The 23,926-nt window shown below is 36.9% G+C and overlaps 1 protein-coding gene across 19 annotated transcripts in view; it reads right to left on the bottom strand.

Moving 5' to 3' along the window:
* PPP6R3 (protein phosphatase 6 regulatory subunit 3) overlaps positions 1 to 23,926 on the bottom strand; it is a 50,108-nt gene that overhangs the window by 7,058 nt on the left and 19,124 nt on the right. For 7 of the 19 annotated variants that reach the window (XM_088166752.1, XM_088166756.1, XM_088166767.1 and 4 more), the window contains 19 exons: positions 21,533 to 21,765; positions 20,337 to 20,523; positions 19,370 to 19,507; positions 18,804 to 18,869; positions 17,802 to 17,914; positions 17,237 to 17,350; positions 16,444 to 16,573; positions 15,203 to 15,355; positions 13,177 to 13,326; positions 12,629 to 12,693; positions 10,288 to 10,403; positions 10,031 to 10,116; positions 8,738 to 8,824; positions 7,056 to 7,153; positions 5,020 to 5,074; positions 4,226 to 4,356; positions 3,479 to 3,597; positions 1,976 to 2,129; positions 830 to 936 (listed from right to left, as the gene is read on the bottom strand). In XM_088166752.1, coding sequence (XP_088022878.1) covers positions 830 to 936; positions 1,976 to 2,129; positions 3,479 to 3,597; positions 4,226 to 4,356; positions 5,020 to 5,074; positions 7,056 to 7,153; positions 8,738 to 8,824; positions 10,031 to 10,116; positions 10,288 to 10,403; positions 12,629 to 12,693; positions 13,177 to 13,326; positions 15,203 to 15,355; positions 16,444 to 16,573; positions 17,237 to 17,350; positions 17,802 to 17,914; positions 18,804 to 18,869; positions 19,370 to 19,507; positions 20,337 to 20,523; positions 21,533 to 21,759 — 2,296 coding nt within the window. In that variant the 5' untranslated portion in view covers positions 21,760 to 21,765. Of the gene's footprint in view, positions 1 to 829; positions 937 to 1,975; positions 2,130 to 2,720; positions 2,845 to 3,478; positions 3,598 to 4,225; positions 4,357 to 5,019; positions 5,075 to 7,055; positions 7,154 to 8,737; positions 8,825 to 10,030; positions 10,117 to 10,287; positions 10,404 to 12,628; positions 12,694 to 13,176; positions 13,327 to 15,202; positions 15,356 to 16,443; positions 16,574 to 17,236; positions 17,351 to 17,801; positions 17,915 to 18,803; positions 18,870 to 19,369; positions 19,508 to 20,336; positions 20,524 to 21,532; positions 21,766 to 23,758; positions 23,786 to 23,926 lie in introns of those variants that run through there. The other 12 variants (XR_015804402.1, XM_088166751.1, XM_088166755.1 and 9 more) reach the window with 5 other exon arrangements.

Genomic DNA, 23,926 nt, shown 5'->3' with positions numbered 1-23,926 from the left:
ACATATCAAGAACAGTATTTTTGCAGTTTTGCACACTTCTTGAATTCTTCTTTACAAAGAATTTCTGCAAGTGCCACATAGAGAGCATGAGTATCACTTACAGATGGCTTAAGAAAAAGCCAGTCTGTAGCTTTTTAAATTTTGACTGACAATGCTTACTGCAACAAGGCCTTAGTAGGATCACAGTGACAAATTATTTTTCTGTACAGTCAGATTCATGACTAGTCTACACGGTACAAATTTGACTCTAAGCTTCCAAGTACTGACAAATCTTTGAGAAGTCCAGTCTGCCTGGACTTCTCACATGCACTTCTTGCTCTCTCTGGTAATAATAGTTATAGAAAAAGCTCATTAAAATATTTTTGTCCGTTTAATACAGTTCATACATGTAGAACAAATAATTAGGGCATGCACAATGAAGGTGGCTTAGAAAGGCATGAGCAGGAAGGAGAAATTTGAACACAGTGAGGTTACTGGCCTATTGCTACAGGACAAGAGTGGAGGCTACCATTCTTTTTGGGCATCAGCTCAGCTAAATGCTGACACAAGTGAGAAGATTCTCTAACAGAACAAACTTTGTTTCTTTGTAATGCTTTTCTGTTCATGATGGGCAAACTTTTTAGAGGTATCAGTAAGGCTCGATTCAAATTGGAAACTATTTTAAATAGTTTATAATTTCATTGAAAAGTCACTTTTAATACCTGTCAGAACAGCAGACGAGCCAGAGAAGAGTCTCTGGAAACCTAAAGTTTTCAATTTCAGGGAGATTTTTCTTATGCATGACTCCTACAATCAACCCATTTGCATTTGGGAATGCAGTTTTACTTACTCTCTAGCTGTGTTGTAAGAGTAGTTGCATTTGCACTCAAGGGATCACCTGGTTCTGTGTTTGTTTCCATTTCCACAGGAGAATTACTTCTTAAGGAGTCTTTTGAGCTTCAAGTAGAATAAAAAAATCTTTAGAAACATTTCTGAATAGCAAAATGCAGTTCTCAAAACAGTATTAGCACTCAATGAAAGCTGTAATGCCTAGAACTATACCAAAACTCAATTACAGCAAGTTTGTTTCTGAGAGGGCTGGAAAGACATACTAAATAGAAGTTTAGTAATGCAAAAAGCACCCGAACTGACCTGAGGGTATTTGACAGTCATTTTACTTTTATTTGATTTTGTTACATTACAAGTACTAGTGGGCATGTCCCTAGTAACTAAGGCAGACAGGTATCACCAGCTCTTTGCAATGTTTCCAAATATTTTTAATTGTTTTGCTAAATGCATATAGCTCTCTGGTGAGACTGCCAGTGCAGTCATGAACCACTACAAAAGTGATTTCACTACTTGATTTTATATACTGTACAGCTACAAGTTTTTCATTCTAGAGGAACTCGGATGACAAGATTTGGCCACTTGAAAAACATCTCACCATTTACAGAATGTCTTTTCTATCCAGTAATGTGGCAACTCCAAGTCTTCATTTTCTAGGCCCTTAATTTGGTTATCAATTTACCTGCCTCAATCATGAAACAACACTCTTATGTTGGAAAAAATCATACATTTATATCTGAGCTGTTTTAATGCCTAGACAGAAAGTCAAAATGTATAAAAGCAAAGTTTTCCAATACAAGAAGGAAGTAGTTCTTGACTGCCAATATTTGTCAACTCAAAATTTATACCTATTTGATTAAGTTCATACACAAGACTTCAGTAGAGTCTAGAGTTCAATCCAAAAAAAGAACAGCATTATGTTGGGTGTTCTCAAAATCGTGCAGAACTACTTAACCTAGTTATCACAACTGCACACAACGATATGAAATTAAAAATGCCCAAAACACTATCACCCACCCATCCTGGAAAGGGACACATGCTGGAACACACAGAGCTCTTCAGCCACTTTCCACACACCAGCAACACAGGCTGGTGCAGAGATGGACACCCCAACAAAACCAAACTCACCCTGAATAAGTGACATTCTTACCTCAAAGAGGATGTGAAGTCAGAAAAGGAAGCCCAGCCAGTTTCTTTAGCTGGCACAGGTGCTTCAGTACTCCACACAGCAGAGCCAACAGAATCCAGACTGGCACCATGTGCAGTCTCCATGGGTACATCGAAGTTTGCTGACCAGTTAGGTGCTGAAAAACCATCATTAAATTCATTAGGAACAAATTTCTATAAAGAACATGTGTGCACATATGCCTAACACACTGATTCTCTCTATGTACATTCCATAAAGAGAAGCAAGATTCATAACTAGACTTGAAAGCACATGCAGAAAAATCCTGTATATCCTGTTAAAAAATGAATGCATTCCCTAAAAGGAAAATTCTGCTAGTAAGGCAGAATTTTAAGATCAGTAATTCAGAGTACTCCGCTAAAAAAAAAAAAAGTTTATCTGAAGAACAAGACTAATCAAACATATTAAATCACAAGTACAATCCCACTTTAGCCTTTAAATTAACCTCAATATTTGCTACCATTTTTCAAGCTAATTTCTATAATAATGACAATTGTAAGAGTTTTCATCCCTTTTTCAATTTTTTCAAATAATTTCTCATGCACTAACATCACTGCTAAGTTTCAGAAAAGTTTAAGGCTTTTTACAACATAAAATATTTATTGATATTTTAAATTTTGGAGCAACTGTGAATAGCATCTAATTTAGGATAGGTCAATTCAAAATACTTCACCTACCCAAGGGAAACATGTTTTTCTTTAACACTTACATACAAAAAAACAGGCTGAAAAGGAAGCTCTGACTAGCAATTAGAAATTCCAACCCAGGCAGATATGGGAGGAGACCCACATGGATCAAAACTTGTTTGACACACAGATGCCAACGACACCAATCTGACAAAAGAAAAGAAAACCCTTAACTTTTCCTTCGAATTTAATTCCTAACAGTCTAGATAAACACAGGGTTTTTACCTATCCCAACAACAGACATTGCCAGTTAAACAAAAGCCAGTTTTAGTCTGACTTGAATGTGATAACTTCTCAAATTATTACATCAGTTAAGATTCCATGTAAGAGTCTCCTGATGTGTATCTTTCTTTCACATTTGAAACCAGAACAATGCAAATTCACTTAGCTTCTGCAGGAAGTCTTCTAAAAGAGCACTGTTAGACAAAAAGCTGGTCTGAAAGGCTTCCAGCAAAAATAACGTATTTTGGGTTTGGATAGTAACATACTAGGTTTTTGTAAGCACTCAATATTTATAAATGAGTATTTAATACTCCCCTTGCTGACTACTCCTCCTTTTTTAACTCTTGAAGAGGAGAAACACGAATTTTAGAGAGACTAAGTCATTTAAGATATGTAAGGAATTCAAACTTCCCAATACATGCATGCTCTGTGGCAAGTGGGAAAGACTACTTCAAGACAGTTGGAATAAAAGCAGTCAAGGAGGAAACTCCTACAAAAGCAAGCTGCTAGATCTAAGCATTTGCTACAACCCAAAGCAGCAGGGGAAAAAGCTACGTACGTTCACTTAAGTCTACTTCCATTTTGTCCTCTGTATTGGTGTGGGATTCGAACAAGTCTTGTTTAGTTCCATCCTCTTCTTCAGAATCTGTACTTTCTTCACTGTCTGTACTGCCCGAACTTCAAATACAAAGAGAGTTTACATTCTAGTTTTAGTATAACACCCTGGGCACAATGAAATACTGCAGTTTCAGGCTAGAGAGAATTACAATTATTTTTGACGGATTACTTGAGGTATAATTTTTAAAACTCAGTATTTCCCTCATTTCTCTCTCAAAGAAACAAGGTTTAGGATTTTTTTCACTTGATCACATGAAGAGCCTTTCAGTAGATATTAAGGGAGGCTGAACAGCCCTGAGTTTTGGGGACTAGGTGCTCCTTCCCCTCATTGCACTTTGCTTTGTCCACAGCCATACTGGTACTGCAGTGAGGACAGCAAGGTCTAATAGAGATGTGGAGCTGGGCTGCCTTGTCCAAAGCAAGGACAGCTGAGACAGTTGAAAGGTAGAAAGAAAGAAAAACATAGGAAAAAACCCAAAACCAACAAGCTATAAAAGCCAAAGTGCATCTCCTGCGAATCATGGCTGGCAAATGAAGCACTAGAGCCATATCTCCACTCATTTCTCCAGAGAATGGAAATACCAAGTTATGCTGGACAGTCTGTACCAACAGACACACTGAACCAGAGGACAGGTGCATTACTGCAGGCTCACTACACTGCTCTTTGGATGGGAAACACCCTTCTCACCTGGAACGCCTCTGGGACTCTGGTGCAAATGCAATGTGTTTTTCTTCCCAAATGTCTTCTTCGTCAGAGCCACCATCATCAAACTGCTGTATCCGCTCCTTACAGCAAGCCTCAAACAAGGCTATATTGCCCTAAATACAGCAAAAGTAGAAAACCCACATTACATTAGTAAACATCTTGAAAATACATGACTATTCTGAAGAGAATCTTAAGCAGCAGAAAACCAGAATGCCTTAATTTAAAGCTTGTCAAGAAAATACACAGTGCTGCTTGTTTGACTTGGCTACCAACAAGCTGAGTGGACTAAAGAACACTTAGGAGCTTCCATCATGTTTAAAGATGGCATGTGGGAGTGACCCCAAAGAGCTTTCCAGACAACCAGAGCACAAAGTACTCCAGCTTAATTTTCTGTACTGGAAGGTCATTTTAGCTCAACCAACAAATAACATCAAGGTTCAGAGACTGTCATGAACTTTCCTGTCACTACAGTCTCACTGAAGATTTAAATAGCTTCTAATCATAAAACACAAGTGTGCAGTATGCACAAATCAGATCTAAGACCAATCTTAAACCCAGCTATACAAATTAGAAGCAATTTTGCTTAATACTTATCAAAAAGAACAATAATAGTGTCTTCCAATTAGTAAGTCTCATGATATGGGAATAAGGTAGGCTAAATATTTTCCAGTGATTTCCACATAAAAGCAGTAAATATAGCCACTGCCAACCCTTTGAGGGCATGCCAAAATTTAAAAGGCAGAAATTTTTCTGATAGTACTGGAACACATACTTACACTTTCATTTGTATTGAGAGTAAAGTTGATGTCCGAAACCCGATCAAAAGAAACACTACAAGAAAAAAAAGGAATGTTCTCAATAAAACAGGACTTTCTGTCGTGACATGAAGACATTTAATTTCTCTTTACTTTGTCTTTGTCTTCTATTTTTAGATTATTGGAAAATAAGAAACCAGTCTCCAACACAAACCAGTCAAAATTACATACCAAGGAGGCCTGGCATTCCTGTGATTTTTTTAACTGTTAAATATTTTAAATAAAAACACAGAACATTGCCATCTACAGTTAGGTGTATGCAACAAGCCTAAACAAGCATAACTGAAATCATATATCCAAATCTCAAATACTGTACTGCTATGCACTGGAAAAAACCTAGGTCTAAAGAATGCCTAATCTGGCCATGCTCTACCATAAGTACCTCAAAATCCTGCAAATATCTGCACTAGCATTTCTTATATATTTTAACTGATCTCACCCTTCTATCAAAGGACCTTTTCAACAGGAAGAGACAAAACTAAAAACAATATCAAATTCTGTTTCCTAAAAAAAGATCCCTACAAACATTTTTTTTAACCAATCCCTGAAATATTTTTCCCAGAAATAATGCTATATATTAGGCTTGACACATTTTTACATCTCAGGAAAGTTAATATATTCTTTGTCTAGCCATGAGTGCATTCAGCAGAGCACACACTACTCTTCTCCTCTAATATTTACTGCATCACAAAGCAGGGAACAAGGTAAGTGGTCTAAAGGAACCTAAATTGCAAGTGTGACTGTATTACTATGCAAGACACCATCTGAATTACTGTACAAAGCCATGCAGGTAACAGAGTGCAATTGATTCTTGCACAGAAGGCATAACTTCAAAGTAACTTCACCTACAGCTTAATTGAACTCATGAGTACATCATTAGTGTACCTGTCACAAGTCTTGAGACCTCCTTACATACATAGTCATCATCTTTCTACCAAGAGAACACACTTCCAAAGGCATAAACTTGAAGGAATTCCAACTCCTATCCTTGCCAAAATCCACTTGCTTCTAACAAAGTTAAGGAGTACCATGTTACCTCTACCATCATAGCTTAATCTCTAATCTCAGCAGGTTCTGTGGTGTGAAAAGGCAGCAATGCTTCTTGGATTGAAGATACAAGCTTCAGTCAGACATCACTTACTAAACATGTCTTATAGAAGAGCACTGAGATTATTATAAAAATATCCTTCCAAAAACCATCTTGAAATAATGTTTTTTATTCCTTCCTGCATGTTCTGGCATCCCAAGCCATGAAATTTTATAAAAACCATGATCAACTCTACCACCAGCAAGAACCCCTATTCTCCCCTTTTCCCTTTATTGCATCTATTTACTTATAAAGAAAGATACCAGCTTTTGTGAAGGGTGTTTTCTATTGTGTGCTGTTTTTTGTTTCATCTGGGTTTTTTTTAGCCTGACCAAGACTGTTTTCATTTCCTTATCTTTTACCTAAGACTATTTGTAGAAATCAACCTTAACTGCCTCGACCTTATAAACAAAGGTAGATATACAATGCCCTTCCTTACTCTCCCCTACAGAAAAGTATACTCAGAGAACATGTCGTTCCTGTCTTCTTTTCCAGGAAAATGTAGAAACAGAGCTATTCATCTGGTCATCAGGAGAGGAAAAAAGCCCCACTTTGAGACAGAGAGAAAGTGACCCAAATAATGTCAGGTCAACAGAGAACCATAGTTCTCTGTTAAAAAGACTCTGCTAAAAAGCAGAGTTATAATTCAGTTTTTTGTTCACAAGCACAGCTTTCTCAATATCGGCACAACCAGGAAATTAGAAAAAGAACACAAGCTGTTGCTTTCCTCTAGAGGTTCAGGGAGGCTTCTATCAATGCATACAGATGGCACAAAAAGACAGGACTGATTGGCAACTGCTTCACATCAGTAAATGCTTGTACTTAGCATCAGCAAAACCACAGTCAAAAAACACAGTAAGAAAGAAAACTCACAAGACTATAGCCAAATTCAGTGTAATATTATACTCACTTGCCAATGTCATCTTGATCAGCAAACTTCTCATCGTTGAAGCCAAACTGGTCAATAAAATTGGACGTCATTTGTTGCATCTGATAATCAGAAAAGGCCTGGCAACCCCAGGACCAACGACAGTGATATAATGATTCTACTAATACTCTAAAATCTATTTGCCCATTTTCCTTCAAAGAAATAAAAGTCTATCTAAACTAAACATAAAAGGACAGGAAAAGGATTTGTCTTAACCTCTGAATTTTGAAAGGTAGCATCAACTACAACCCTACTTACATTTACTGACTTGAAAGCCAATCTAACAGCTTTCAATAAAAAAGTTAAATCTGTAGTTTAATCACATTAACCAGCACCTTTCCAAATGCACCCCAAAGAGAGAAACAACACTACATAAAAGAAAAAGCTGCCTTACTCAAAATAACATGAAGTTATAAATAGTAAGAACCAGAAATGTAAACTGTGTACAGATACTAAAGCACAGTTGCATATTTATTATGCAGGTATCACTAGCAAAATCAGTCTCAGGCACACACACCAGCAGCATCTATTAAATATTAGAAGGAGGAAACCATTGAACATTTTACATCTCAGTACAGTGTCACTGTACAGTGCTGGTTTTTTAAATAAAGATGACAGTGTCAGCTGCCAGCAGATCAGTATATACACTAAGGTACTTGTGGGCATCATCTATCCATAACAACAGCTTTTAATTCCCAGAACTATCATTAAATTATAAATTACTACACATCCTCTAGTGACTTTTAATAAGGTTATTTCCATGTGTAAAGTCAGCCAACGTTAAGATATTCTAGAAAATAAAGCTGTCATGTCAACTTTTGGTTTCTTGCCCAGGTAGCTGAGGGGACATAGTAGGGTGGTAAAGTTGAACAAAGTGAATATGGAAAGAAAACAAAAGAACAATCAAAAAACCCCAAGTTTAGATTAAGGCATTATGAGAACTGAAGGAAAAAGAAAAAATATATATATAAAAGGAGGAGGTATACAGCAAGACAAACTTGAAAGAAGCAGCACTGGACCATCTGCATTTCTCCAGATTAACTACCTGGAACTGCTGGGATTGCCTAGGCACAGCAGGTCACTAAGGGGATGCATGAAAAGCACAGAGATATTAGAAGATCTTACTTTCTCACTAAAGCTGCTACAGATAGCACCCAACTTATCAAGTTTTTGTACAGGTGCACCTTACAGGTACAAAAGCAATTAATCAGATAAAAATGCATCAGATTCTTTAAGATTGAGCCACCACCCACTATATACACTTAGACAAGCAATTATTTATTATAAAACTATAGAAAATGCATAAAATACCAAAGCCAATATTAGACTAGGTAGTTACTACACAGCTGTTAGTGTGATCTGAAAGATTTTGGTTAGTAACCCAGACAAATAATGCCATCTAAAGCATCTGATTCCATGGAAGTGATCTGTTGGCAATCTTGTGCCACAAGGCTCCCACTCTTTGACTATCAGCAAAAGAATTCAAAGAGATGCTCATGAGTCTGGTAAGACACATTTGTGTGCATGCATACATGCCTAGGTTTTAATTTAAACTTTCTGGATTTATATTTGCTTTTGAGAGAAAATAAAAGTTCCACTGCGTTTTTAAAAATGTCCTAATTTACAGAAAGAGCAACTTAAGCTGTTAAAAGAATTCAACTCACCTGCTGCAAAGAAGAATCCTGTGAGAAGCCAGTTTCTTTAAAGTCTATTTCATCATCACTGGAAGAATGAATGTGGCAGGTAGTAACCTATACAAAGAAATTGGGTCATTAGCATAGTATATAATGTATTTGTTCATTTCAGACAAAAGAAATTGTTTTCATTGTCTTTCTATTCTACTGAAAACTGTGGAGTTCGGAGATAAGTTTTCAATTCAGTTTTACTGTTACTACATCAAGTGCCTTCAAGCACATCATTATGCATCTAAAGAGCCAATTAGTGCCATTTTTTATAAGCCTAAAATTCTTCCTCTTTACATGATCCTTCTCTTGGTCTTGACCAAGATGTAGTTTCTACCCAGAGGAAAAAAAAAACATTCACCTGCAAGACCTACACACTTCTTTGCATTCACTGGCTAAAGAAAAAATTACTTATGTACATCTTTTGAGCCTGTTCATAAGTTGCACAGTTTCAGATAAATTTCCTGTTGCTTCTACTGACACTTGTTAATATCATGCTCCAGTTAATATTTATTTTGAAATAGAAAATTCAACAATTAAATATAGTCCAAATAACATAGGACTAGCAGAAGTTAATGAAGCCACATGCAAAGCACTGCATTCCTGGAGAAGTCGGGTAAAATAAAATTCATGAATTGGTCTGTTGACACTGGAAACTGCCTCTGCTTATTAAAGTCTCCAAGTGATTACCCTAAGACTGTATTTTTAACATGATGATATAAACCTCTTCTATTTAAGTGTTTCTCCAAAAGTGAGAACACTTTTGCTCTCTTGCTACAGCTGCATGCAGAAGAAATGTGGCAGGTGCACAACAGCAAGCAAAGTTAATTAAGCAAGGTCAGGAACCCAGGCAGTGGAATGCAGGTAGCAGTCTTCTGTCCAACTTCTACTGGGTCATTTACATCCTGTAGATAAAGCAATCTACACCAGCTCCTGCACTTTTAGTTTGTCCTCTCAAGCAGACAGGAGTTTCCAAGGACACTACCTTGAAGGGGTAAAGAAATCCTCCTCCTTGCAGATTGCCTGGCATTAGCTACACTAGGTAATGAGCCAGTTCGCTATTGTAAGCTGATTGTCTGCATTATGCCTGCACAAATATTAATAATATGGCTTTAGCTGAAAAGTAAATTAAAGAATTATCAGTTCCACAGCTCAACAACTAGAGGGACTCCTTACAAGTACACTGGATTTTGGACAACTGACAGCGTTGCTGACAAAAAGAAACTGTCCAAGTAAAGCAGCAGCAATTTTCATACCTTACCCATCACTACTTACCAGATCCACTGTATTCCTCTTGTTGGTTTCTCCTAAAGAGTTTGTGCAGAATGTTTCCCATCGCTCTCTGACCTCCTCTGGAAGCTCTAGCACGGGAAACAAAGAAACCAAACCAATTAGAAATTATCAACAATGAAGCATCACTTAATTTTCAAATATTTTAATCCAACAGCTGCCTTCTAATTTAAATTTGCTTAATTTCCTCAGCATTTGATAATGAAAGCCCTGAAGATCAAGTTAAGACCATGAATGAATACCTTTGATGAGCTGCTGGACTAGTGTGCTGTTTGGCCCCTTATCTGTGCTGTGCACAATGCAGTTTGCTATCCTTGTCAGGTGACCCATGTAGCCGTGCCTTCTTCCTCCTTCAGCCCTGCAAGAGACCAAGAGTTCAAGTGCTGTACTCAGACCAGCTCTGATATCCTACCTTGCTGTGAACAGAGTCACAGTTACACAAGACAATGAACTGGGATTCTTAAGTTAGAGTTGCATCCTAAAATCACAGGTACACAAAAATACTTAAGAATTTAAGGCATCAACTGGTTTGACATCACTGAGCCAGTTTAGAAGACTTAACAAGCACATAAAGTACCAAGAAGGACAGACAAGTGTTTGTACTGCTTGTGTGTAGAAAGTAAAATACACAGCATTAGCAAAATAATGACAGAACTAGCAACTGATACAGAGCTTTTAGGAAATTTCTGTTGCTGAGAGTATTTCACAAAACTCAAAACACCAAATATTCCCTCAGAGCTTTCAGCCCATGATCAAAATGGAAAAGCATTCTTAAGTATGCTTTGAGTATTTCAGGGCTTCTTATCATTACATGTAGCATACCCACTTAAGTTCGGGTCATTGCTTTCCTGACATTTAGGGACAACATTTACTTGCTTACCAAAGCTAAAATTACAAATATTTCACACAGAACTGCTCTGCAGAAACAGGAATTATGAGATGTTAGAGTATGCTCTGAACACCTAGTGCCAGTTGGAACCATACTAATTCTGACCAAATAGTGACCGTGAGAGGTCCAGCTTGAACTGATTCTCTGGCATTTGGCTCCAAGCCAACCAAGCTTTTGCTGCATCAGTTTAAGGTTTTGTGTTTTAAACAAAAACCAAGAGAGACCCCCTCACCCAGCTAGACAAACCTCCCATTACTAAAATCTTTGTAAAGTGACAGCAGCTCATGAAATACCTTATGTTATTCACACACAGATCACATGATTTTATTTTCCACCATCATCACCTAACATAGGAGGCAACTGAAATCATGTTATCCCTATACATGATATCATAGATAAACTACCACACAGCTTGCTGAGGTAACAAGCACATTCAGAACAAGCAGCACATGATAACAGCAAAGGTTACAGCTCCTAATACAGGATATGACACAGAGTGCTTCTATTTGACAAACTGGACTGACTTGTCATTGCCTAGCCAGAAAGTCTGGAATACAATTGTTATCTTCTGTTAGCAAACACTTATTAATCCCAGCGAACCAAACAACTTTTACTACATTGGATTTTTACCAGCAGAAAGCAGTTACCCTTAAACTTCTGGAGCTGCTTGAAATAAAATTAATTGATAGAATACAAAAGGACTAAAAAAATACCCATCTCCTGAAACAGCTATGCTAAAAGTACCCTTAAAGATTTATCTTTTACAGTTGGAGCCACACCTGCACGAAACTGGATAAAGGAGTGAATTCATTACAAGTCTGTTTCCAGATAAAAGCACTACCTAAGGTTTGAAACACTATTTTCTTCATTAGTATTCCCAAATGTGAGACTAAATATTTAATTAAATCATTTATATGGTAAGCACTGGATCAAGAACAGTCTTATCCAAGTAAAACTTAAGTTTTAGGTTGGAATTACAGGGAAAACTTTTCATATTTCTCTCCTACAAGAATTTAATTGCCAATTAAGTTGGTGATTCTCAGTAACTTCAGAATTGATATAAAATGAAAGACATTCAGGAGAGCATGTTTTCGACAGTTAAATGTAGCACATTTCTTTTTTTATTACCTCTCCTCTTCACCATCCCTATTTCCAGGTCAGTTACATTAGCCATATATTTACTATCTGATTCACTTAATATAGGAACAGGAATGTTTTGGGGAGTGGAACTGTCTCAACATTCCATCAAACCAGCAGCACTACCCCAGCTAGTTAATTCGGTATTTTGACAGGTCAGAACTAACATTTACTCTTCAGTATCTCCAGAGCTAAAATTATTTGGCCTTCATGAGAACGTTTTACCACATCAGGTGATGACTGAGGTTTTTTTCTCCTGTCCCCTCAAAACTTACATTATATTTCTGTACTCAAGCATGGGTAAACTTTAATGATTATAGTAATATCTTAAACATGGCAAGAATGACAACTCTTGTGCTCACAAACAGTCACAGGAAAAAGAATTAGAATGCTATTAAAAAAAAAAAAAGCAAGCTTTAACCTAAATATTAAGGCCAAATATTAACATAAAAGTGATTTTAGAAAACTGGCTAGATCACTTCTGAATTGGTAATACATTTATTTCACAACTCAAGTCTTATTCACAATTGCAGGGAATGAGGCAACTAATTACTCACTGTTTCTTCTCATTCATTTCCCACGCTTCAAGTATTCTTTCTATTAATTGGCACTTAAGGAAAAGCTGTCAAAGAAGCAAAATATATTTAGAGTAGTAAAATGGAACACTATTTATGCATTTTACAGCTGATACTAAAGTCTGCAGGACTATTAATTTCACATTCAGGATACATACTGTCATTAAAGGGTTAAAAGTACAGCAGTCAGATCACAATCTGAAACTTATATTAATTCTACTCCTCTAAGTGTTGAGTTGTTATAGTAGCATAAAGCTACTAAAATAGCAATTTTAAGTCTTAAAAATAGGAGGAACTTCAGGGAAAATAAAGTTGCAGCTCTTCACCATGCTTGCTTTGGAACAGCAACAACAACAACAAAAAAACCTACTCTATGGCAGTTTCAGATTTAACACCCTGAACTAACATTTTAAGTAAAATCAGATAGACACTTTTTCATTCTATACATTAAGTAGAATTGGGGTGTATTTCCTGTAAAATTAACTGCATGCAAACAAGAAAATTCAAGAGACTCGCAAAACACAACTTACATGTTTCAGTAAGAGATTGTCCCCATTGGAATCCTGATCTGTAATTGTGCCATTTTCTGTGTTTTCAAGAGGACTTGCAAGAATCAATGCAATACAGATTTCTACTTGAGTATGCAAAAAGTTATTCCACGTATACTTAAAAAACATGTCCTGAAAAACAAATTCACCGAGATTTACACAAACCAAGATCTTTTCATTAAACATAACCAATAGTCTCATCCCCCTCATCATCTGAATGACTACACTGGAAGAAATCTTTTAAGTTCTACACTAAGCATTATTACAGAAGAAAAAATTTGTGATCCACAAAATCACTAACTTTTGTTCCTGTCATCATCTGAATGCAAGAAATACTATACTGGATCAGAACAAGAACACAACTAACTGGATTTACTGCAGGGGTCACAATAATGCACTTTCAGACTATGAAGACAAGGAGAAATAATGCTCCCCATTTACATTCCTTCTGCCAGCTGCAGCTCAGAAATGTTATTTATGACCTTAGAAGTCCTTGACTTTTTTGAGTTCACTTAACCTTCCTAGTATCTATAATATTCTTTTATAAATGTGCTCCTCACCTCAGTGAGATTCCTTACGAAATTGTATCTAGCTATTTCAAACCCAACATCATCCACTACCTCAGAAAATCCAGAAGCACTTTAAGATTATTAAAAAAGCACAAGACAATTACTGAGGTTGAGATACAATGAACAGCATCCATTTAGTCAAGTTCCTGCTTCTCCCCATTTTTTCTCTTAAACACAGGCAAGATTTTTGTCAAGCCTAGCTATTTTAGGCCAGACACTGCAAAATTCAAATGATTGTTGTCACTGAAAAAATGTAGTGAAATCTGTGCAGTGATTGGAACAGTACTGAACAATTTCAGTCTCATTCAAAGTACAGCTAAAGGTCTTCAATCCATCTTCAGTCCTCCTAAACTAATGACATTCTTCCATAACTTTGCCTAAGTCAAGTCTGCCCAGTAAAAAATGTGGTTTTTCAGCAAACAGCATGAAGCATTGATGTTTCTATGGCTACCATTACTTTTTTCCTTACCTTAAACCTGCAACAGAAAAGTGTGTTCAAACCTCACTGAACTTAGTTTACAAAATAACCTATTTAGAGGAACATGCAAGTATTCATGGTGTGTATGTTCCGTTAGACAATGGATCTAGGAAAAACTTCAGTTGTGAAGTTTTTGAAGAAAACAGTGAAGTCAGCTATTTGTATGAAATTTAGTAGCTGTCTGCAAATCCAAGAAGAAAATTTGAGATGAAAACATTTCAATCACACTATATTAATCAGTCACAGGAAAAAGGGGGTTTGGACTAAATCAGGGAAGAGAAAGTATTTACACTTGAAGCTTGCAACTGCCAACTTAGAAGTTTACATATTGTTATTCAGTAACTAGCTTAAGTTCTACATGATTTGCTAGTTATATTTTAATCAATCAACATTTGGATTTCTAGGGTGAACCTAAACATAAAGAAACCATCTGCTGTAGTGGAAGTATGAGGTAGGAAGTACACAAAGTACATGTTCACCTTAGCAAAGAGCAATGAGTTTGTTGTACACCACTTTGCATTGAGGTTTGAAGTACAAGTTCCTTTACAGGACACTGCTGAGATACCATTTTGTAGGCCATTTATTAAGAGAGAAAAAGAGGCTTGGAGGGAACAACTTAGGGAAAAAATTAAAATAGCAATGAATCTTAGAACATGGCTGAAAACTCGAGAACATCCAATTGAAAATAACATTATTAAGAAAACCACTTCATGTATTTATGAAGGTGCAGCAAGTAAGAACCAGACAAATGGTCAGAGGAAAACACTGACCTCAAATTGATTAACAGTAGAATCAAGTATTAAAAGTTCTAAAACCAAACAATAGACATCACAATACAAAAGTGCTGAAAAATTAGGCTGGAAAATAAGTTAGACCAGAAAATTATCTACAGAGTCAGAAAAAGCAGACAAGATCTTTACAGCATTCCATAAAAATAAAGAAGACAGCACAAAGTTCTTACCAATATTACTCCTATGCTGTTAAGTTCTATAAGCTCCTGATTCACACTGCTTGTATTTGTCTGTAAAAGGCTAGATATTAACCTAATCACATTTAAACGAGTGTTTCCTACAGGTGGATCCAGTACACCCCAGGTTGTCTTCATGACACTTTTCTGAAAAAGAAAACATTTTAATACATAAACCCATTAAAATGTCTTTTAAAAAAATCAGCTTATCATTGCTACATTCAATGACTGAGTAGTGCTTAAAAATGGATACATTTAGTCTTGGAGCAACTGTCTTACCTTCATCCTGCAAAAAAACCCCTATTTTTAATTCCAAATACTGCAGCTTATTTTAATTCCACAGTCAGGAAGCACTAAAACCAGTCACACAAAAGCAACAACTTGGTAAAAAAAATTATTGCTAACTACAAACAGGACCTCAAAGTAGATGAAGTCTACTCAACTTTGACAGGAACTGGGAGATAGCTCCTCAGAAATAATTCTCACTCATTAATCCAGCTATATTCTACATTACTACAACATACACAGAACAGCTAGGTGGACAGTCTAAATAAATTATAATGCCTCAGCAACCCTAACTTCAGATATTTAAAAACAATTTCATGTTTCATTTCTCTGTTAAAATCTGCAGCACTCAGTTCAGGGTGCAGTGCTTGAGCTGAAATTCTGCCCGTGAAAATGTGAACAGAACATATAAATGGATCACAGGTAAACTCCCTATAGATTTTTTTAATCTTTGGCAAGAGCACAGCATAGGTAAGTTGCTCAAATCAGTTAAAAACCCAAGGAATTTAACATGCCTAGAGTGCAGGGATGTGTCATGGAGCTAATCAGCTTGGGTCCTGGCAAAGTCAGGAGAATTGCACAAGCCTAACGTGGGCCATTCCAAAGTTCCAAACAACTGCAGCATCTACAGTCCATGTTTCCTACCCAGACTGGATTTCCAAGCAGGAAACAGGACCTCCCTTGATAGCAAATCCCTTTTCATTGCTTTTAGAAAGAAGTAATTGCTCCAAGGTTACTTTGCTAATTAAACAAAGTTTGTGCTGGAAAAGCACAAATCGTTGCTGTTCATTATTACTGTTTGCCTGAGCCAAAGCTCACAACAGGCAAGGAAGTTGCCTGGGTGCTTGCCTGAAAGTTGTCAGACTGGGTTTTGTCATTTATAATCTGCCTAAAACAGACACATGGTGAGTTTTGCTTCAATTAATTTCTTAACACAAGATTTCACTTACTTTGGGAGGCTCAAGTAGGAGCTCATGGAAGGATGAAAGTCGTGCTTTTATGGCTTCTAAAACACTTTTGTTGACAGGATACGTGGAATTGCTCATGCCTGGAGGACAGATCTCTATATGGCCTTCAAACCTAAAATGCACATAAGCAAAATTTGATAATTAGTACCAAAACCAATTGTAAAACACCTGAGGTATGTAACAGTTCTGAAAGGATGTGAAAATAACAAAGAGGAAAAACATGCAAAAGCATAGGGTTACACACACATAAAAATTAAGGGTGACATAATGGTTGAAGAAGAGATTTTCCCAAACACTAGTCCTAGTATTTCTAGGTTTATTGGGCCTGAAGTCCCCAAAATAGTTTTGAGATTTAAAATTATGTTTTAATTTGCTTTATTGAAGCAGATAAAGAGCTTCATTTGCCTATCAGAAACAATGTAAGTTCAATGTACCAGAGAGATCTGTTCAGCAGCTTCTCCAAATGATGTTGCACTAACATTACAAGTAACTTTTTACAAGTCAATATTCAGTCACTGCACCATACATATTTACTCTATTCCCTGTATCCAGATACAAACTGAGGAGATACATTTAGTCTGATCTGTCTGCTGGTACTCACACTAGAAAAAGCTGCAGGAAGACCAGTCATTTGGTGAAAGTGTAATAATGCCAACCACAATCACTTGATTTGCATTTTTACTCCTTCAGCTACAACAGGTCACAGAAATGGTTTGGTCACAAGCACAAGGAAGGCATTTGTTAGTGCAGGCATAAACCAAATAATATCACTTACGTCTGTCGTCTTGTCTCAAGTAAGGTCAATAGGATTTGGATTGCACTGACTATTGCAGATTCGTTTTTTTCTTTATGAAAAATGTTAGACAGAAGCTGCTCTATGATTTCTTGTCTGAAAAGAAAAGCATTAGTAACAGGTTAAATCACTTCAGGATACAGATGTTAGCAGAAGTAACTACCATTTGCCCACATAAAAAAAGGGAGAAGGGAATACAGGAGAATCTTTTCTGGCAGAAACATACACTTAGATTAAGTTAAAACTACTAACAAAAGTCTCCTGTATTTAGTCTGCACAGTATCAAGTTGACCTCCACATGTAAGATACCATTCAATAGGGCAGCACAGGAAATAATTTAATGAGACAACTCGTCTCTCACATTCCCCAACAGAAAATCCCCCAGATGTGCTCTGCTTACTTGCCAGGTTATTTTTCATTGCACAATCAACAGATGGGTAGTCAAGAAAATTCACCTGAAAAGAGTTTGCCATTTCTGATGGTTTTCAAGGTCAAAATTTAAAAATTATTTTTTTATGAAGTGAGAATAAAATTCAAACCAACTTACTTCTCTAAACTTGCAAGCAGTGGATCTGGTTCTGAACTGTTCTGTACTTGTAGCATCTGGTCTCTGCTTAGACGAATAATTTCACAGAGTGACTGTGATGCATTTGAATGCCTCTGAAACAGAAAAACAGCACTTTTCACTACAAGAACTTTTCACTACTACTACATGCTGGACTCTCATTCTTCAGTTAAAAGAGATGAAAGCTTCAACATGGACAAGAGCTCTCCTACCCAAAAAACATTCAGGCAATAGCTTTATGCCATAAGTAACCCTTAACAAAAAAAGCGTTGAAGCACGAGACAAGAATCTATTTCCAACATTAAGGTGGCAAAACATGAGAGCTGAATCTTCCAACAACTCCAAGTATGCCTAAGGCTTTGATATGGATCTCAAAAAGGAGGCAGGGAGGTGAACAAAACCACATAACCTTCCTCAAATAACCACACTTAATACTGAAATCAGCTTCCTGAAAAAAGCAAGCAGAAAACAGTAAAACTAGTTCTAACACCATGTTGTACAGCTGAACAGATACACCCAGGAGACTTCCAGTGATGCCTTAAGTTTTAGCTTTTATATTTTTGAGATCCTGTACTGTGTTAGTGTGTAACTCTGAACTTCATACACAGTGTTAGTAAGCTCTCTTTTACAGTTGGGTCAGACAAAATCCTTCCAGGCCTGAGAACCAAGGTCACCATCACAGCCTCAGGCCTGAAAAGTATCAACAAAAGTGAATCCAGGGGAGATGCAAACTGAGGCCATGTGACTTCATTACCTGAAGCTACAATTGGACAATTAACCTCTGATATGCAAGTAGACTAAACTTATATCTGTCAGAGAAAATTCGCGACAATGGTTCATCTTTGGGTGTAGCCTCTGCAAGGCTCCTGCACTGCCCAAGGTGTATCTGTTAAAGGCCTTCAATAAACACCCACTTTAGTCTCTAACTTTGTCTAGTCTCTGCTCCAGGTAGCCAGTCCAAGGCATCATCAGACCAATACTTACATCTTCATCTTGAGATGGGTGCACGATTTCCACAAGCCTCTGGATTATTCTCTCCTCATTCAGCCACTGTAAAAATGTTTGTGGGAATGAATCAAATGAACTAATGAAATTGAAAGGAGCCTTTTGACAACTACCACAAGTCATAAGGTCAATACTTCTAAATAAGTATTAACTTCAGAAAAAAAAAAGAAAAAATAAAAGCAGCATTTCTGAGCCACAGTAAAAAAAAAAAAATAATAACCTTCGGTTAATTTCAACAAACTTTGATGCCAAAAGTGTTTGGTTAAGGTCCAAAACCATGTTAAAGTTACATCTGCCTGGTAGAAGTTAGATATTAAAGACAGGGAAGAGACCAGCCACTTGGGTTTTAAGTTGTCCCCAGCAGCACTGAGGTTTCACTGGAAAAGTATTGGCAGCTCAGAAAAAACACAAAACCAAACAAACTAAAAAACACCCACAAACAAACAAAACCCCACACATCTAATTTCAGCATATTCAAGAAATAAATTTAGCAAAAGTTAAGCCAGGTTGGAGTTCACACATGCCAGACAAAAGTTTCTACTTACATTTAGCACTTCTTGCCGGGGCTGTGGAGGTTCTATGCAAGTCAGTAGCCTGAGCAACAAGTCCATGATAGCAGAGGTCCCTATGTGCTTAATAATGAGGTCTACAAAATCATGCTTCCTCTTTAAAAAATCCACAATCTGGAAATGAAAAAGTAAGCTTATATTTGCTTCATATATTTTACATGATAAATTACAGCAATCACTTTTAATTTCACTTTCCTAGCAAATTGACAAAATAGATGAGAATTTCTTAAACACTTCTGGCCACTTAAAGCCTGCAGTACAAGACAAGACAAAATAAAACCCAGGCAGAGAACAGCAAAAATGGCACAGGGCAGAACCATATTACATGCAGTGTGCCCTGGGTCTCCCCTCAAACCCAACTTGCTGACCATAACCTACTTATAATCCAGCACAGAGTTGGGTTTTCTTTTTGATAAGAATCAGCCTCATGTCTGCTTAGTGGGGAAAGCTCAACAGAGCAAAACTTAACACAAACAGGTATCTCAGGTCTGAGAGTCAAATCATTGCAGCTGTTTGCAGCATTGGACCACATGCACTGAGTACAAATGCATTTCTGAGCAAGGACTCCAAAAGTTTTTCTTCTCATTCTAAATAATTCTTCACACCAAGTCAGAATCACTGTCACTGATTCAAGTAATTTACATTTGCTATTAACAGCAATAAATGCAAATATAAAACACTGAGCTAAGTTAAGCCAAAAGGTGGGCACTCGGACACCGGTTGCATAAATAGCTTAGGCAAATCTGAATCAAATACATCCTACCCATCCAAGTGTATTTTTTAATTGTGTGCATAATGAAAAGGTGTCTTCAGCTAGGATGGAATCTGAATGCTCTCTTTTGACTCTGCTGCTAGCCTCAATCACGTAGTCTTAAAGCAGAATTACTGAGTACTGTAGGGTTATCAGAGCTCTTGTAAAACTGTCGAGTTTGCAAATAGTTACCTGTTCTGGTTTTCTGCTGATAAGAATACTTAACACCTTGCTGAAGAAACTGGCCAGTAGAGGGTTTAGAGGAGATTCATTTAAGAGGAAGCTGTACAGTTTCAGGAGTAAGGATTCTTCTTCTCCCAACCTATCATTGATCTGTGAGACATCTGATGTAAGCAGCTCACATGATATGTTTGGGTATCTGGGGAAAAGAAAAATCATTAGCCATCACTCATCCTTCAGACTTCTCATACTTTCAGCTCTGAATTCAGAACCTGGTAATGCATCTGACTAAATTTTCATGCAGAGTTGGTCTATACTAAAAGTAGCAAACTAACACAAAGCAATACAAGTGCACATTCAGCCTATAAGCTCTGTTGTCATTTAAGAAGGGCACTACTTTGATCTTCAGTAGCAACAGGACACCAGTAGGGAAGCTGAGAAAGGAAAGAGCAAACTCTCAATTCAAGATATATTGTTAAATCCATCTCTTCAAGTACTGACTTCTTATTTGCTTCAATTTCCAACTCTACTAGAAACATTTACAGGAGGCTTGGTTTACCAGAAATGGTGAAGTTCTGCAACTAAAAGTGTAGCTTATTTTACATTATTTCAACACACCATTTTAAGAAAAAAAGCAGCTTTCTGTATGGACAAGACTAAAATAGGCCAAAAGCAGTAGAAGTGCTTTTCTACAAACTGCTAGATGGATTTTGAGTTTGAACCTTCTCAGCAAGCCAGAAATCATGTCCATACTCTGGAAAGGAAAACATCAGCATTTAGACCCTAAGGACATTCTTCCAAGGAGTACAAATCTTCTAAAAGGCATCTCCAAAACATCTTACAAGTCAACAAAACAAAGCTAACCGTTCAGTTATACTACCCAAAAAGGGTTTTTCATGCAACTATTGTTTTAATCACAACTACAGGATTCTTAATTTGAATTCTGGTTGGACCTCTTTTGGGCAACTCATTTGGACATTAACTGGTTTTGGAAGCATTTGTATATAAGCTTCCATTTCAAAACTATGCATATATTAGAATGATTTACTTAAAAGTTCCATGAAGCCTCCTGAAAACATACTTGATCTAAAACACACCAATATTGTACTATACATCAGCACACAGGGATTCACACTATCAAATTAACTAGATTTATTTAGTTGTCCTTCCACCTTCCAAATCTCCCCCAATCCCAAAAGTTTTCCTACTTATATCGAATTTTTTCATCCATGTCTTGAGGTGGCTCTTCAATAATAAATGAAACTAAGTCTTCCAAACATTCTGACTTCAGCAGAAACTCTATAAGTTTGCGATTCTGAGCCTTGCACTCCTGTAGAACATCCTCTTCATCCATCAATTCCTTCAGTGTTACATCTTCTCTCTCTAGAAGTGTATCTATGTGTGATGACGAGTGGAGATCAAATTTCCAAAACATGCTGGTCTGTGTAAGAAGAATAGCAGTATATCAGCAGTAGCCATTAATCTAACATCCAAAGGTAAGAGTTAGGCAGGGTTTTACTTACATGAAAGGAACATGCTAATTGCATTAAAGAAAAAGGTACGAAATTTGCTTTTCCCATTCCTTGTTTTTAATCTGTGCATTGAGTCAGAGATGCAGAACAATTTGCTCAGCAATTAATCAAGCTGGGCGAAGATGAAATGGACAGAGAATAACTGCACTGAAATACCACCCCCACCATTGAAGAAAACATCGATAAAGGTAGAGGAACAAAAAGAATTTTTGCTTGCAGGGAGCACACTTCAGAGTGCAGGAGCTAATTTCAACATTACACTAATTGTCCCTGCCTCCACAAACTTGACAGAGAAGGAATATCAAAGGCCAAGATATGTTACAAACATGTCAAGGGCTGTGGCTCCAACCACTGAAACACTCTAAGAGGCTGTAACAGATCTCTAAGAATGAACAACTTCACCTTGTCATATAAAATGCTTTGGCACCTCTTTATTAATTCTTTTTCTCTAAGACACCTTTTGATCAGTTGCTACTGAGACAACTGTGCTATCAGAAAAGAGTATTTCAGTCTACAATATATCCAATAAATTCTTGCTTTCACCTCTCATTAAGCTCCATACTTCCTCTCCCTCCAGCCCTGAGAACAGGGCTTTTATATGACACTTGACCTCTGACACAGTATTAACTGGGCTTATATGAATGCAGAATTTAAGTGGACTGAAAAGAGATACTGGATATACTAGAACACTGTAAGAAAAACTTTCCTTACAATTGAAAGCAGAGTTTTGAGCAGCACTCTTAAAGAAAGGAAGAAAGAAACACTCCTTTTGCTCCTTTAGGAAGTATTTTCCAAATGTGAAAGATTAATTCAATAAATTAGTTACTGCTGTGCATTAGCAGTATCAGCTGTGAGGACGTGTAGTAAGGCAGGGAATTTCAGTGAATAGTATTATTTTAGCAAGGACATTTCTGTAAACTGTAGGCTGTATACAGGAGTAAGCTTAAAGGCAATAATCCAACTATGCTGTTGTCATACACTCAAAACACCCCATAAAATTAGAATAGAAATATCCAATTATTTTGCAACTAAGAGGCAGCATTTAAGCACTTATTTCCAAGTTTAAATTGATTCAGCCTGCACACGACAGCTACTTAGAACAGCATTGTGTCAAATTTCGTACTTGAGCAGTTTGGAAACAGAAACAACCACAAAGATCAGCAAAACCTTTGTGTGCACGATCTTTCCACTAGCAAGACTCTCAGTATTCAGCCTAAATATTTTAAAGCATGGTATATTCACTATGGAGACATTTTAATTGCTTTGAGGGTTTTAACTGTTGCCTTAACCACTACATACTGATCACATTATTCTGCTTCAATTTTTTTCAGAAATTATAACATTCATAACTGGCCCCAGATTATATAGCTTTCTGTTTATAAAGATATGGGATTCAAACAAAAATCAATCAGGCAATGTACAGATTTATTAGGCTGCAGTATTGGTACTAATCTAACATCCCATGCAAGTATTAAATGATTAGGAAGCAGAAAGAAATTATTTTGTACTAAAAGTATTAGTAAACTTTCAGGCAGGGTTTAACACACCTGATCTTACAAATTGGCTTAAATCAACTTATACATTTATGAAATACACTAGGTTATGGGTAATGCAAGATACACATAAACTTACTGTAAGGAAGTGAAACCAGTGCATTTTTAAAGCCAGAGGATATTTTTGATTGGGATTTTTAAACCTCTAGAAAGTAGATCAAATCCCTCCCATTGCCCCAATCAGTGAAAGCACCATCCTTGTAAGTAACCACTATCAATGCTAATTCCAGATGTAAATACCTCTGTAGTGATTAATGCTCATTTCAGTAGCTTCAATGTATTTCTCAGTCAGTTATTTCAAGAGAAATTCAACAATGCAAAAGAGCAATAACAAAAAAAAGAGGCATACTACTGCAAACATGTTACTGTGTTATTTCACAAACTGTCTCCCAGGCAAGCTCTTTTAGGGGCTGCTCCCTCAACATGTCAGGTGCCGGCCACAGATTATTCCATCACTTCTCAACAGGAGCCCAGGTCCTTTGAAATAAGGAAAAATAAACAACATAAACTGTGCCAA

This window comes from Sturnus vulgaris, chromosome 6 (assembly GCF_052056855.1).
Source record: "Sturnus vulgaris isolate bStuVul1 chromosome 6, bStuVul1.hap1, whole genome shotgun sequence".
NCBI lineage: Eukaryota > Metazoa > Chordata > Aves > Passeriformes > Sturnidae > Sturnus > Sturnus vulgaris.
The sequence above is the reverse complement of the archived record's forward strand: the minus strand, read 5'-3'. Positions and strand labels throughout refer to the sequence as shown.